The sequence below is a fragment of the Rhea pennata genome, chromosome 1, assembly GCF_028389875.1.
Source record: "Rhea pennata isolate bPtePen1 chromosome 1, bPtePen1.pri, whole genome shotgun sequence".
NCBI lineage: Eukaryota > Metazoa > Chordata > Aves > Rheiformes > Rheidae > Rhea > Rhea pennata.
In genome coordinates, this window is record NC_084663.1 from 24445107 (window position 1) to 24461247 (window position 16141).

The 16141-nt window shown below is 36.9% G+C and overlaps 1 protein-coding gene across 3 annotated transcripts in view; it reads left to right on the forward strand.

Moving 5' to 3' along the window:
* Positions 1-16141, forward strand: part of CADPS2 (calcium dependent secretion activator 2) — a 321925-nt gene that overhangs the window by 51942 nt on the left and 253842 nt on the right. For all 3 annotated transcript variants that reach the window (XM_062583255.1, XM_062583235.1, XM_062583246.1), the window contains exon 2: positions 8467-8580. In XM_062583255.1, the coding sequence (XP_062439239.1) occupies positions 8467-8580 (114 nt within the window). The remainder of the gene's footprint in view (positions 1-8466; positions 8581-16141) is intronic.

The following is a 16141-nucleotide window of genomic DNA, read 5'->3' on the forward strand; positions in this document are numbered from 1 at the left end:
CCTGCTCAGCCAGGGTCACCTACAGCATGGTAGACAGGGTTGAATCCAGACAGGCCTTGAAGATCTCCATGGAAGGAGACTCCACAACCTCTCTGGGCAACCTGGTCCAGTGCTCTGTCACTCTCGCAGGGAAGAAATTCCCCCTCATGGTCAGGCAAAACTTCCTGTGCCTCAATTTCTGCCCATTGCCTCTTGTCCCATCACACAGGACAACTGAAAAGAGTTTGTCCCTGTCCCCTTGACACCCTCCCTTCAGGTACTTGTACACATTGATGAGATCCCCCCTCAGTCTTCTCTTCCCCAGTCTGAAGAGTCCCAGCTCTCGCAGCCGTTCCTCATAGGGTAGATGCTCCAGCCCTCTGATCATCTTTGTAGCCCTACGCTGGACTCTCTCCAGTAGCTTCATGTCTCTCTTGTACTGGGGAATAAAGTAAATACTTTGTTCTGGATTTTATTATTATTATTTTTTTGTTGTTCTTTCTTAGTTGTGAACTAGTGCTGAAATATGTAGAGTGTGATGAGCAGGTAACTTAGGGTTTGTATTTGCTTAGTACCAAACACAAGTTACAGTAGCTTAATTCTGCTTGCTCTTCTGTCACTGAGAACAGTAATGTGTGTTTTCTTTTAATTGCATTTTTCAAAGAAGGTAAAAACTTGAGATATCTGTGAAATCTCCATGCCTTTTTGTTGGAACTGATTGCAACTGGAAAATAAATGCAAAAGTTACTTGTGTGGGGAAGAAGCTGATGTTTGCACAGATGAAGAAAGATTGTGTGATCACATCGTTTCCCTAGAAAGTAGGAAAAATGGAACATTTATGTCAGTCTCAGAAAGATAAGAGTAGGTTGGGGGAACATATATTTTCCTGATGTTTCTGTTAGATCAGACAGCTTTGCTGTAGTCTCCACAGCTACACTTTGAGATCCTTGTTGCAGATACAGCAAAGTATCATAGTACCAGGTTGTGTGCAGACAAAGCAAATGCTTCTAAGGTGCAGTTTCTGGCAGCTTAATTTGTATGTGGAGAAGTTTTGCAAAATGAAATGGCTAACTTTCTTCAGGCAAACAGTTTTTCTGAAAAATGACTTGAGGGGTGCACAGTTGACATGTTGGGATATAAAAATTGATGTGGATGCAGAGAAGGAGCTGTGTTGTAAAAAGGAATGAGTGATGCAAATCTATTCAGTCCCTCACTGTTTAGACTGGTGGCATACACTATGAGTCAGAGCTGTCGATCTTGGAAATGATTTAAACAATTTCCTGAACTTTGTTCAATTTTAGTTTCTGGAAGGGCACTGGTACTTGGGGTTCCCAGCCTAGAGAAAGGTCACTGTGTGCATCTCTTTGAGGCATGATTTGCATGGGAACAGTTTTCTGTGGAAACCCTACTTGTGTAACTTTCAGACATGACAGTCTCCTTGTGGTTTTGATAATGTTATAACAACTGAAGTACTGGTACCTGCATGGGAGATGGCCCCAAACAGTAGTAGTGTAAAGGACAATAATGTCTATGTGGCCAGCTGTGCCATTCTCATGTAGCAACTCAAGGTGGAGAGGAGAGCAATAAAGTCTGCTGCACAGAAGGAATTAATGCAGTAATATAAATCTAGTCAGCTAAATCTTATAATAAATCTTAGGAGTAGATAAAAACAGAAAAATCATTGCAATTACATTGACAGTATAATCTCTGAGGAGATAGTTTTTATCGGGGTGTGATATATTACTGCATTTAGGAGAAATGTGGAGCAGATTCTTTCTTTCCTGGTGTGGCACAGTCCCTAGAAAATTGAAAAAAGAGTTTGTTTGTTTTGACAACAACAAATCAACAATTTGTGTGAGAAACTCCTAAACAGTTTTTGTTTTCCTCCACTTCTTTCTATCTCATCTTCTGTCCAACAACTAGGAAGTGTGGTTCCCCCCCCCCCACAAAATATATTTATTTGTAATGAAGGAGAAATTTTCTCTTTCAGGTGGTTAATTTGGATTCTTTGGAAACTGCCTATATTTATAAATTTTGGCTTTCAAGGTGCACTTTGATTGCTTCCCAAAATCACTCATTGCCTTTGCTGTCCTGTCCTCTCTGTCCTTTGGAGAAAACTGACCCCCAAACTCTTTGTTCCATTTAAATTATTTCACAGTTCTATTTAGGAATCTTGAATATGCTGCTCTAGACAATGAAAATATTTCAAGTTTCAGACTTAATGAGACATATTTCTAAATATTTCTATCTTGTATTTCTATCTAGAAATATTCTAGAAGTAGAATTGAATTACCAGTGAATGAATGGTAGAATAATTGTTTTACAAACAAGTAGTAAGCCGGAAAGAAATAATGGCCTTTTGTGCTATTTGATTATAAAGAATGATGTTAATGAGAAGTTACTTTGTTAAATATATTTAATCTGTTTTGTAAATCTAAGACTCGATTCTATAAGGTGCTGAATTGTACTATATTCAGCATGTAGTCTAATTTGAGTGACTGCACACAGTAGTCTAATTTGGGTGACAACAAAAAGAATGCTATTAAAAAAAGTTGGAATAACTTCAGCAAGAAAGTCAAAAAACAGCTAATGTTGCTAAATGACAGCAAAATATTTATGCATTATTTAAAAAATAGAAATGGTTAGAGCAATGAATAGTAAAGGACGGCATAATATATAATATATACATAATATATGGAACCATTATGTTACACTAAGATGATCTGCATAGTTCAGCACAGTAATCACAACTATCACCCTTGTTTTAGTAGTTAGATTCTCTATTTATTTAGTCTTATTTCTCAAGAGAAGATCTCTTGAGTATTTCACCAAAAATAAACATTCTGTGTCTCTTCTCTACTCTGAAAGACTAGTAATATTCTTGTCTATGTAAGCAGATATTGGAAGAGGAGATAAGGTGCTGCAGGAGGAGAACGGGGGAAGTGGAGTGATCATTATATCTGGCTGTATGCTCTGCAGGTTTGTTCTCATCAGTGATGCAAGATTAAGCTCATTAGCAGCTCATTATATGGCATATTCATTTTCTGAAAGAGGAGGATAAGGATAGCTTCAGCCTAAAGCTCTGTGGGCTGCCCCTGATTGCTGCGATGGAAGTGTGCGTGTCTCTTTCCAGAGCTCTGCCCTGTGGCTAAAACCCTTCCCATCACTATGGGTGGTGGTACGAAGCTGGGAGTTATGGCAGGGCTTGCTGGGATGAAGGACAGTGGATAAGGCTTAAGAGGCTCTAGAGAGCTGTGCAATGCAATGAGAATTATTTGAAATTGTGTTGCATTAATTCAAGCTTCTAAGGCTCATTTGGAAATTAAAAAAAAAAAAAAATACCCAGGTTAGTTGGAAAGCCGTGCAAAGCAAGTACAGGAAACAAGCAGTTGAGCTTGAGATCTTTTAACTAGATAATGTGGTCAGAGGATTTGAGGAAGAAGAGTGTTAGATCATCGTTGAAGCAGCTAGCTTTCAAAGCAGAGAGATTACGTGTGAAACAAAATATCTAAAAATGTACTGTATAAACCCTGTACCTACAAAATGATGATGCATCTGGAACTTCTGTTCTACACTTGCTCGAGGACCACTGAAATGAATAGGGCCTTGAGGTATGCTCTAGTTGAATCATTGCTGGATTACTGGTAGTTGAATTTCCTATCATCGTGGAAATAGTGTACTTATTGAGCATCACTTTAAACAGACTTGCCTACTATATTTTCCAGTTTTGATTTTAGCTGAGGGTATGGATATGTAGGACAAATTCTTCTTTGGCAAAACTCAATTGATAACATCAAGAAGGATGAATCAATCCATAGGATCATCACCAGCCATTAATTTTTACTCCTTTTCTTCTTCCTTTTTTCTCCTCTTACCACCCCTTCTCCTTGACAGAAGGTCTGGCAGGACAAGACACAAGACATCTGTTCATTCAACAGATGTACATTTCTATTGCCTGACTGAAATCAAAGGGAGGGCTTGTTTTTTGAAGCAATGCTCATCAGCTTCTTTTTCTATTCTTCTCTGCTCTCAAGAAGTCTAAACAGTTTTGGCTGAAGTTGTCCAAAAAGCAGTTCCTACTGGTTAAGACTTCAGGCAAAAAAGGCATAGTTTTGAAGCAACTAAGACTAAACCTGTTTAGGAAGTGTTAGGGGACTTAAATAATAATTGGTACTATAGTTCATGTACGATGCAGCTGAGAGTTGGGGGAATGACTGTTTAGCTAGCTCCTCCTCACCCCTTATATTTTGAAGACTATGAAAAGTATTTTATCTGCCTGTGTTTATAATTACAGTCATTTCCTTCTTTTAATTTCCTTGAATATCCAGATATGATAAGAGAAAGGCTTATTTTAGATTGAGAGTAGAGAATAAGCAATATTGTTGCTCATGTTAGGGCAGGTCACAGGTTTATTATTGCTCACAGGAACCAAAGTGGTAAATTTGAAAATGTATAATAGGCATTTGTTATTTTTTTGCTGTATTTCTCAAATTGCCACAAGGTGGCAATAATTCAGAATGTTATTCCTCCAGGTCCAGCTCTTTGGTTTTCCGTTTTCACAGGAGTCTGGTCAGACTGTGATTGCAAGCTGTGATTGCATCCCAGGGTCTGTGGTCTGCAGGGCAGTGGAGTGGGGAGAGGCTGGTGGCAACTGAGAGGACTTCGGTATGTGCGGGCTGTTTTCAGCTGTTGCTGTTGCCTGCGTGTGTTTGGAGAAGTACTGAGCTGCACTGTGTATGTGGCTGGTGAAAAACAGATGAAAATGCTAATCTAATGCTGGTCTAATACTCTGAAGCAAGAGTTTTATTTTCTCTCTGTTTTTAATTCCAAACCAAAGGGACAAGCACGTATATGCTTGGTTGTTCCTTGTGTTGCTGTTTACTATTTAATTTTTATTAAATTATTTTTCTTAATATTTTTCTTAATATTTATTGTTTAGTAAAGTAAAAGCTGTGCTTTTGGAACAAATTCCTAAACTGCCAGATCAGTTCAGGATGCAGCTTTTTATAAAAATAGAAGTAAACCCTTGCATGTAAAAGCAATTTGTTGACATTGTGAAAACACAGGAGTGAAACAGGAATACTTCTACATTTTCATATCCAAGTTTTACTTTTGAACATGACTTTATTAGCATAACTTTTAAGTAGCTCTGTGTTAGTGTTAAAAGTATTGAAGTGAAGCATCTGCAACAAATCTTTGACAAAAAATTCCTTTACCGCTGTAAAAGGAAAATAGATAGGACTATCCTCTTTGAAGTGTTAAATACAAATGTATTTTTTTCTTTAAAAAATTAGCTGCATGATAATATTTTGATATCTTTGATCAGTGTGTAAATTATGATAGCAAAATTTACTACTACAACTTGAACGTAAGTTATTTATTCTTAAATAAATTAAACAGGTCTTCAAAAAGTTTATTCTGTCATAAGTATGTGTTTTCATTCTTTGATAGTGTCACAAGTTTAACAGATGTAAGAAAATTGTTACTCTGTGCAAAAGAAGAAAGGAGAAGAGAATTTTTACCTGTTACATGATTGCAATAAAATGATAAAAATTTAAGACAGTTAATTTTTTTTACCTTTAAGTTACCTTTGCTTATCTTTTGACTACATTCTACAGAATGACTAAACTGAAATTCTGAATAGTTGGAATTTAGTTATCTTTTCTCACATAAATAAATAATAATATTGTAGTTATTTATGAAGTATCACACAGCGTCATAACAACAGATTCTATATCACTGAGAATGTGAAATGCAAATACTGTGTGTTTCAGTTTATATTCTGAGTTCTGCTTACATTTCTGGGGACCTGTAGTAGTACTAAAAAAAAAAGAAAACAAAATGTAGCTTTTCAGATCTTTTTCTACTAGTCTTAAAATGTGTGACGGGGTGCTGGCAAATAAAGGTGTAAAGAAGTAGCGCTTGTGAGCAGCAGGATACAAAGGCTGAAAGGTCTTGCACCAGGGAGAAGGTGTGTGCATAGTGGACAGGTGCTGGAGCAAAAGGATGCACTTAAGCTCCTTTATGTAAAACAACTGCACAAAAGAATATGGTCCAGATTTATCACCCCTAAGTTTATGCACTTCAATTGGGATTGTGGTTATGCACAACCTCCTTATCTCTTTCTGTTAACCAAGAGTAACAACTGAAATTAACTCAGATTTGAGTGGTTGGGTTGTTTGGCAGCATCTGAGGCTCAATATATTCTTTACAGACACCTGTTTCTCTTCGTTTACTATAATGGAGTTAAACCTCTTTTGTCTGTGTTTCTAAGCTAAAAATTTTACATTTTTTAAGGTACTTGTGTTCAAATTGAAGAGTGGTAATGAATGCATTAAAAATGAACAACATAGTAAGAATTCAGTGTTCTTTTTCTGACAAATACCAAAACAGAGAAACTTTATACTGGATTGGACCACTGTGAATCAATCTGTATTTTGGCAGTTAGCACAACTGCATCTCTGTGTATCACGGTGTTCAGGATCTGTGAAATATACTTCAGTATACTTGTCCATATTATGAGGTGTAGCTTTTTACATTTTTCATTGGAATTACTATTTTCCAGTTATGTCAAAGAACTTTATTTCCTTGCACATCCAGATTTCTCACTAAAATATGAGCATTTTAAGAAGGGTACAGTAATTCTCAAATGCCATTCAACATTCAGAATTACTGCTTGAAGTAATGAATATATAAGCAACATTTTTAAAGGCATTTCAGTTTGTTAAAGTATGATGGCTGGAAATGAGGAAGTCAGAATTAAATTTATATTTTATTACCTTATTCATAATGTTTTTGTTTGATATGTGGGTAATAGACAAGCAAATCACCTAAAGAATAAAATCTGCAAGCATGGAAACATATTTTCATAATTGCTTTGGCAGGAAGCCTGCATGTTGTAGTGACAGACCGGTGAATATTCTGTAGAATGAATTAGCTGCTCGTTTAGCAATGGGCATTGTCTGTACGAATGGAAACTCTTAATAAAATCCTGTACAAGAACAAGCATGTGCTTACATTTGAATAAAAACCCCAAACATCCCTAGTGATTTGCATTTCCTGATAGCTCAGCTCTTCCAATACCTTTAGAAAATGAGAGAAGAAATGTATTAGATAGAAAGAAATAGCTGTCTTGCATATTTGGGAATACAAATTGAGTATTCACAGTTAACCTGTGAGGTCATATACAAGGAATGAATGTCTAAAATGGGTGGATAGATATTACTTTTGATATTTGTGCAGACATGATACAACTACTCCTCTCATATTGACTGTTGACTAGTGATGGTATAGACTGACAGGCTTTCAGTGTGTGGACAGCTGTTCTCAAGAGCGCACGTGGGAAATATTTCCATGTCTTAGCAGCCTCAGCTGAAGTTTCCTTGCCTCCAAAGGAGCCCTTTTCTTGTGTAGGGATTTCCTGGGGTTTGTTTTTCGTTGTTAATCTTTTAGTTACAGTGAAGAACAGTATTATCATGTATTTTGATGAGCTTGTTTTTTTTTTTTTTTTTTTTTTTTTTTTTCTTCCCTTCCCCCAAAGCCCCCAAAGGCATAGTTCTTTGGCTTTAGTTAGTTAGTTGTTAGCAAAACAACTATTCGTGATTGTTGCTTTGTTGTATCAGTATATTGGTGGCAGTCTCCTTTGATATCCCATTATAACTTCTCTTCACAGATTTGATAGGGAGAAGTATCTTCCTAAATATCTAGAGAGTTGATATGAACCACTGGCAAAAAGCCTGTATCTCATCACTGGAGACTTTTTTGTTTTTCCTTCTTCCCATAATGTTAAACTTTGTAAATTGATATCATTACGTTTATTGCAAGGCATTGCAAGCATTTATTCGGAATCTGTTTTCAAAATGCGCTCAAGTTGCATACAAAATTCACTGGACCAAATTTGGCGTCAGATCTGGAGATGTGTGGCTGCTGTTCCCACAGACGACTTCTTTGACTCTATATGTAGTGGTACAACACTGGTGGGTAGGAGTCTCTTTGCTTTGTGGTGAACGTATTTGTTAAAACTTGCCTGCAGTACTGCTTGAGCCACTCAAAAATTTGGAGACATCTTGGTTGGTTTTCAACCATTTGAAGACTGAAAAGATTTGAAATATTTGAAGGCTGGAGCTAAGAACTAAGTTTTGTTAACTGGGGCTGCTGCCATGGTAAGGGTCAGCCATCCAGTGTGGCTACTTCTCCTGAGGAATATTTCAAGTGCAAACTTATCCCCACTGCCCTGAGGGTGGAAGAGGAAGGGCCGAGGTTGGCTTAGGTGCTCACTGGGTTTGTGACTTGCTGCAGCAACCTGGCTTATCCAGCTGGGACTCTGAAGAGCTGCAGCTCACCAGCGAGCCAGCTGGCGAGGAGCCTGGGCCCTTTTTCCCCAGTCTGTACCTTCCAAATGAATGTTCTAATGCTGAGTGTTTTCACTGCGACACTAACTGCATTTATTATTGTTTTCTTCCCTCTCTTTCTCTCTTTTGCCTGTAGCTCAATAAGCAACAACTACAGATCCTGAAGGAACGTTTCCAGGCCTTTCTGAATGGGGAGACACAGATCGTAGCAGATGAGGCATTCTGCAATGCTGTGCGAAGTTATTATGAGGTAAGTTACTTGCTTTGTTTTCTGTACTGTTTAAAAAACAGTAGGATGCTCATAGGATGCTTTTAATGCACATAGAAAGAAAGAAATTTTAGTTTTCAAAGGCTGTCTAGGAACAGTGTGTGTCATCGTGTTGTGTCCCCCTTCTGTGGTCTACACAGCTTTGCAATTTTGTAAGTTTAAATCCACTGCCTGCTCACAAGAGATAAAATGAACTGGAAAATACCCACTTGTTCGGGGGATGGAGGGAGAGAGAAAACCAAAAACCTTATGATAAACGTCTTTCTGTCAGAGTTTGATACGACTAGGCACCGCTATCTTTATCACCGTATGTCTACGTTACCTCTTTTAATCAGAGCTTCTGCTGGAAGTTACCATCTTGAGAAACACTTCTTCTGAATTTCATTTATTACAGTGCAATATTGTTGGAGACAAACTGCTAGTTCCCTGCCTGAAGGAACAACGTTTTCAATGCAGCTGGGCCAAACTGTGGCTTATTGGGGATTCTCTGTGGTTGCCAGCACCAGTGCCAATCTTTAGATATGCTTTTTAATTGCCTAAGGGATAGGTCCTGCCCCAAACTAAGATTACAGTTTGCTGTCCTTTTCCTGACGTCAGAAACATGTGACTATATAAGAACATATTTTGTGCCATTAGCAAAAGGTATTGTGAATTCATTTGTCTAATGTAACTTCAAACTTGTTTAGTGAATCAGATTCCTTTTAAAGGGTCTTCCTCCGTATTTCACTCTGCCACATCATTTTCAAATTTTCTACTTTTTTTTTAATATATTATTTATCCTCATTCCCTCTCAGCTATTCTCTGCTAGTAAATGAAAATTTTCTTCATGGAGGAAAAGTTGTAACTTACAACTTCCCTTGACTTTATGTTCTTTAAATTACGTTGCTCACAAGAAAGAAGGGATAGGAGGAGGCAGAAGGGCTTCCTGTCATAGGTCGGCCAGAGTTTCTGCGAATAAATCTGATTGGTACTGAAGCAGAGAGAATCTCATAAAAATGGGAAAGGATAGAGAGGGTCTGACTTGGGTTGCAAGTCTGCAGATGAAAAATGAAAATATGAGTGTTCACAAAGTAGTATTTGTGAGGAGGAGGGAAGAACAGTATGGGAGTCAAAAAATAGTAGTCTTTTTTGTATAATTTTGGATCGATAAAGTTAAGACTGGCAGGAGGGATAGTTTGGAAGATTGTGCAACACAATCTAGTTAGCTACTCAGCTTTTAGAAGGAAGGTAGCAATAAAATGTTTCAGGGTACAAAATGTATAGTAGAATTGAAAAGGATATAGCATTTATTGTTCTTTCTTTAAACTAGATGTCTAAGAAGGACTATAGTTATTTTAAATGAGATTTGGGTGGAGGAGGCATCATTAAACCTCATAAAGAAATGATAATGAAGAGTTCAGATCTAGAAGCATCTGTTAAATGTGGCTGAACAAACTTAAAAGCAGCAGTTGATGTACAGGAGGTAGCCTGTTGTTTGGAAAGGATAAGGTTGTTAAAAAAGTGATTTTAAAATAAATGCCTAAACAGCAATTTTCCAAGTAAGATTTTCTTTGTGTCTCTTTCTAATGAAACTATCTGGAGTCATGTAGAACTACTTTTGCACTGTATCTGTTCTTACAATGAAAAACTATGCTTAATAGTGTAAGAGCCATGTAAAGTGGAAGACCCAAATTCTTCAGCTGTTTTCAGCTATTCAGCCGTTTTAATTCTGTGTATAAATGTTTTAACCAACCAGTTTCAAAGAGAGGCTTCTAAAGATTCTGGCATTAGCATCAAGTGTGTAATGATACCATAGGCTGGTGCCATGGGCACCACTTGTACACCGTGAGCTCACCTACCAGCCATAAGGAGTTGCTTCGGAGTCTTTTTCCCCTATTCTCCCCCACAAATCCATTTTCCATTCTTTTCAGAGTTTTCCTTCCAGATTTGCTTTACCTTTTTCCAGTTGTGCAGTTTGAGTCAACATTTGTTTGCCATTTTAAATTTCTTTTTAGGGTTGTAGGAGATAGTCGCCAGTATGCAAATTTGCTGAATCCAGCTTTTCAGGAGACCTGATTAAATCTACTGCTCTTCTTCAATACACATTAATCAACTTTTATGAATCTCACAACATATTCTCTTATCATTTTTAAGTGGCTGTTATGTCCTTTATATTTGATTAGTTATCCATTTGTTGAAAATATTAAGCTCTTATTTGTGTGTTCAGTTTATGCTGTGTTCTGATGCTTCCTGGTCTGCATGTCTTCCATCTGTGATCCAGCACATCTCTTATTGGTTGACCTTTATTAATACCTTGAACTACGAACATCTTGCTTATCTTGGTCACACAGCATCTCATCAACCTTAATCTTAATTTCCTTATGCTTTAATTTAGTTGCTGAGCTACAGTTCAATTTTATCTGACATGGAAAGAAACCAATACGTGGTCTGCACAGCAATTTTTTTCACTCTGAAAATGATTAATTTCCTTTTAATCCTATACAGTAGTCATGATTTGAGATGAATTATAATACTGCCCTCAAAGCCAGGGTATTCTCACTGCTGTAGGTGGTTTTCCATGCCTAACTTTTAAACCTTGAATATGAAGCAGAAAGTCTGTTTTTTATATATGACATAAAATACTATATCACTAGTTCTGGGTGTTTTTCAGTCACTAAACCTATCTAGAATAACTTATTCCACTCAGAGTTTTTCCTCTTGATTTAAGAATCGAGGAATAAGTTCCCAGGGTTTAGGAACTTAACATAGTTAGGTCTTTGGTTTACTTTTCTAGAAATATTCACTGAAAGAGCAATTTTTTTCTACTTAATATATATATTTTCTTTTATCGATCTCACTGCATTACGAGAGTCAGACTCCTCTGTCAGGACTGTTTGGAAGGTCATCATTGTTCAGCTTTGTTAGCTTATCCTCTAGCACTACATCTTTTCTATTGCATATGTTAAGACTTTCTGTTAATATTTTAGCATTATTTTTTATCTATCTTAAAAATCTAATGAGAAAACAATTCATAGGAAAAGTTATCTTGACTTTTCTTTACTCCTCCAAAACCAGTTATTTTCTTGTTCAGTGTATCTCCCCTCTACACACACTTTTTAAAAAGCCTGGCATAAATTTAACAAGATTCTCCTTTGTGTTCATATAACTGTGATTGTCTTGTTGATTTGTTTCCTCTTCCATCCTGATATAGTTTTAGAGAAATAGAAAAATAAGTTTACAGTCCTTTTTCTGTAATAATTCTCTCAGAATTAACATATTTTTTTGTGGAAAATTCCATTGCAGGCATTGAGCCAGATTCTAATCATCTAGAACATCAGATGTTGGTGATGCTTTTTGGATAAAAAGAAAAATTCAATCATATGGCAATTATTATGAGTAATTATGTTGGACACACTGCTAAGTGTAAAATTAAGAGGGGAAGTAATTTGTGTAATAAAGTATTTCTTCACATATTTCAACTCAGTTAATTTTTTTTAGAAAAGATATCTATAAAATAGTAGATATTCTTTCAAGTTCTTACATGTTCAGTCATGTAGATAGGAAAATGCTCTTGTGAAGAGCCCTGTTAAGACACTCTTTCAGCTAGGACCATAATAGATGTGTATAGATCTTTGGCTAAACATACTCACAGCGCTGATTCTTCAGTCTTGAACTTATGCAGTCTTACGCGTGAGTAAAGTAGGTGCAAAGAACAGTGATGAATATTTCAAATATTGTGGAAGTTTCTTCAATATTATTGTGGTCACAAGTTCTATTTTTAGTCATTATTTCACACATCGTGCAGCTGCAGGAAATTTTATCTACTGGTATTTCTTATATTGGATTTACTTCTTCATTTGAAGTAGGCTGTAAGTGCTGATGGCATTTAAATCCAAATGCTAAATGTGTTTTTTTTTTTTTTAATTTAAAATTGCTTGGGATTTTTAATTTAAAAGTGAATTTAGTTTGACTTTATGTATTGGCCTGTGGTATAGAGATCATTTCTAACTTAATTTCTGTTTAAATTCAGATGTGGTAGTCTTTGGCAAAACCAAATTGTTGTGTGCCATGGTCAGACAATAGGAAGGAACTGAGGTTGGCCTGTAGCTAAAAACTGATGATGCAGGAGATTCTTGCATAAACCTAGGTAATGGTTCAGTACTGCAGGGCTGGGGTGGGAGGGGTTGTAAGGATAAAGAAAATGATTAATTTTAGTTTTTTTCTTTCAGTTAGCGGCAAAAAGCTAAGGACCTACCTCTGCAGTTATCTAAACCATTAGACAAGCCTTTCCCTTCCCATAGTACGAGGTGGATGAGTTCTTTCAGCTTCTCCAGTTAGTAGAGCAAACATCCTACAAACACTTTCAGTACAAAAACCTTAACCACCGGTGCAAGCCCTTGTGGGTGACCTGTCAGCAAGGGAGCAGTGAGACATGAATCCTCTTCGCAGACTAGTGCTTGGACAAGGTGGTCTCTGTAGTCATAGCTTTCCTAAGCCTGACTTTCCTGTTTTTTTCAGTCTTTGCTTCTGTATTTTGTGTCTTCCCTCTCCACCTTCCTCCTGTGGGTTGCTGGTTATATGCAGAAAGGACTCCACATCTGTGATTGTCTAAGGCTGTCATGATGTGAAGCAAAGATGGACAACCTAAGGCATGAGCATGTTCAGAATAGTCAATACAGGAGCTGAAAAGTTCAGCAGAATCACAGAAAGGAAGGAAACTGTATCTAAATAATGCAGTAAACCTCTACCTCTATATCAAGACTATGATAACATCACTGTCTCTTTAATTTGATCAGATCTATGAGGATATTCACAGGAAGCCTGAAAGCACATCAGTTGTTTGGCCCCAGTGTGACAAAACTATTCCTTGTTCCTTTCCCCTATCTTTAGAGGAGGATGAATTGAGGTTATTGAGGTTTTTCTGTGAAGACATTCAGCTGTAAGATGTTAGCCAGTAAAAAGTTGAAATATTTTTGTAATGGAAGGAATGAAGTGATGATGCTATGCCTTACTATAATTGTAGAAAAAATGGCCTGAAGGTTTTTGTGCTTATGTCGAGGAGGTAAGAGGTGAAAGTATCTCAGTGGTGAAATGACAGACGAAAAATCGTTTTCTGGGCTAAGTAGTATTTCAGTTGCTTTTATGACTTGATTTTAGTGTCAGCTATTTTAGGTAATGCTTTTTATTGACGATAACAAAAAGTGCAGTTGATCCTGATGAATATTTCAGGGTTGAAGATGGCTTCTAAAGGAACTAAATAGCATTCATTAGAATCAAAACATACTATGCACAAGATAAGAAATAATTAATGTTGGAATGCTCTGTTTTGCTATTATCAACGCAAAATAATGGAATCAGTAGACCAAACTTTTTTTAAATAAATTAGGATAAAAATTGTAGAAGCAAACTGATTTGCAGGGCATAGATTCACGGATTTCTGCTTTCATTTTTCTTCAGAAGTCATAATTAGCTTACATATATAGATGTGTTAAAGAATATGAGCTTTTTGTTTTGTTTAGTTCATCTTCAAAAACTTGAGGAGTAGAGTGATTTAGGAGTTACTGATGATACGGGCTTATTTACGAAAGCTGTTTCAACAACGTATTTTCATATATTAACTTCAGGTTAATCTTATGTTCTGCCTTGTGAGGGAGCCTTTCCACAACAAATATGTTTATAGTTACATTTACTTTAAATTAATCATCACTTACACAGTTACTTTTTTTTTTTTCCAGTTGCTTTAAAACTTTAGCAAACTCCAGGTCAGTGAAATTTTGTCTTATTTTAAAGATCTAGTTTAGGCCAGTTCTTTGAAAAGCTTCATAAAAAAGTTTTTAGGCCATCTCCATATAAGAGAAATAAAGAAGGTTTATCTAGGTCATCCATTTCTTTGAAGAAGCTCTAATGCCATCAACATTTTGGATCGGCAGCCACAATTTGGCATGTAATGGAGATTGTCACAGTGTTAGCTGTGTAATTATGTTCCTCACAGAAGTGAGGAAGAGATAAGATACAACAAATTAAAACATATTTTAGACGATCTGTGCCTCTTCCATACTAAGCAGAGGCCCATTAGAGAGTCTAATTGCAGACCCCTACGTAGTCTGCCCACTGTTGAGCAAGATTCGGCTTAGACTTTTGCCATCTGAGCTTAATCTCTGCCCCACCGGTGCTCCAAGGTGGGCTGGAGGTGTCTGTCACCAATGAGGGTAGAAGGCCTCCTCTGCCCTATGAGGAACGGCTGCGAGAGCTGGGCCTCTTCAGCCTGGGGAAGAGAAGATTGAGGGGGGATCTCATCAATGTCTGTAAGTACCTGAAGGGAGGATGTCAAGGGGACGTGGACAAACTCTTTTCAGTTGTCCCATATGACAGGACAAGAGGCAATGGGCAGAAATTGAAGCACAGGAAGTTCCGCCTGACCGTGAGGGGGAATTTCTTCCCTGTGAGAGTGACAGAGCCCTGGCACAGGTTGCCCAGAGAGGTTGTGGAGTCTCCTTGTCTGGAGATCTTCAAGGCCCGCCTGAATGCAACCCTGTCTACCATGCTGTAGGTGACCCTGGTTGAGCAGGGAGGTTGGACTAGATGATCTCCAAAGGTCCATTCCAACCTTACTGATTCTATGATTCTAGGCTCCAAGTGTCCTCTTCTCTTGCTTGTATGTGTATCTTTTAATAATCAGTTCTGTGAGAGGGAACTTAAAATGTGTGTTCCTAATGTCATTAAGGTACTTTAGCATTTCTTTACTTGGGTACCTAAAACCAGTTCAGCATTTGCTGAATTTTTTTTGCAGGTAATAGAAATGAATACTGGCTTCTACTTGGAAACCTTCAAGAAGTTATCATGTAAAACTTATTAAACTTTCTTTCGCTTTTCAGTTCAGGAATCCGAAGTAGAGACCTTTATTGATTGTTTTTTTTTTTATTATTATTATTATTATTATTAGATTTTTTTCCATATTTGGCAATATGGAAAAGGATATTCAAAGAATAATCTTGAAACTTTTTGTGGAATTCTTCATGAATATAAAATGACTTACAGGCTTTGGGTGATGCTTAATTTTTTATGTAGGGACTGTTTTTGTACTGTTGTTGCATGGAAAGTGTGTTAGTGCTGAAACCCTCTATTTTCTTGCTATACAAACAGTTGCAGATAATGCTATTCCTTCTGTTTTCAAAGACTGGATATCCTGTTTTCTTTTCCACCTATATAATGTCTAAAGAACAAAGCAATTTGTTCTATATTTGTACAGAATGTAATTGCTAGTTGTTGAACCTGTGCTTATTAATCAGTCTGTTTGGACATTGATATGTTTGGATGATCACTGTTAATTTGACTGAGAATATCATACAGTTTCCATATTAACCATTAGAAATGTAACTAGAACAGCTCTGTTTCAAACTTTCAAGTAGTACAGGGAGGAAGTCCGGTGTGTTAAATGTATGTATGCTTAGCTTTGCAAGTGGTATGTGTTGATAGGAAGAAATGAAGAAATGACTGAATTTAAATGGAAAAAAAAAGACTGTCGCAATAACGGTAATCTCTTTGTTCATTTTGCTCTAGACAA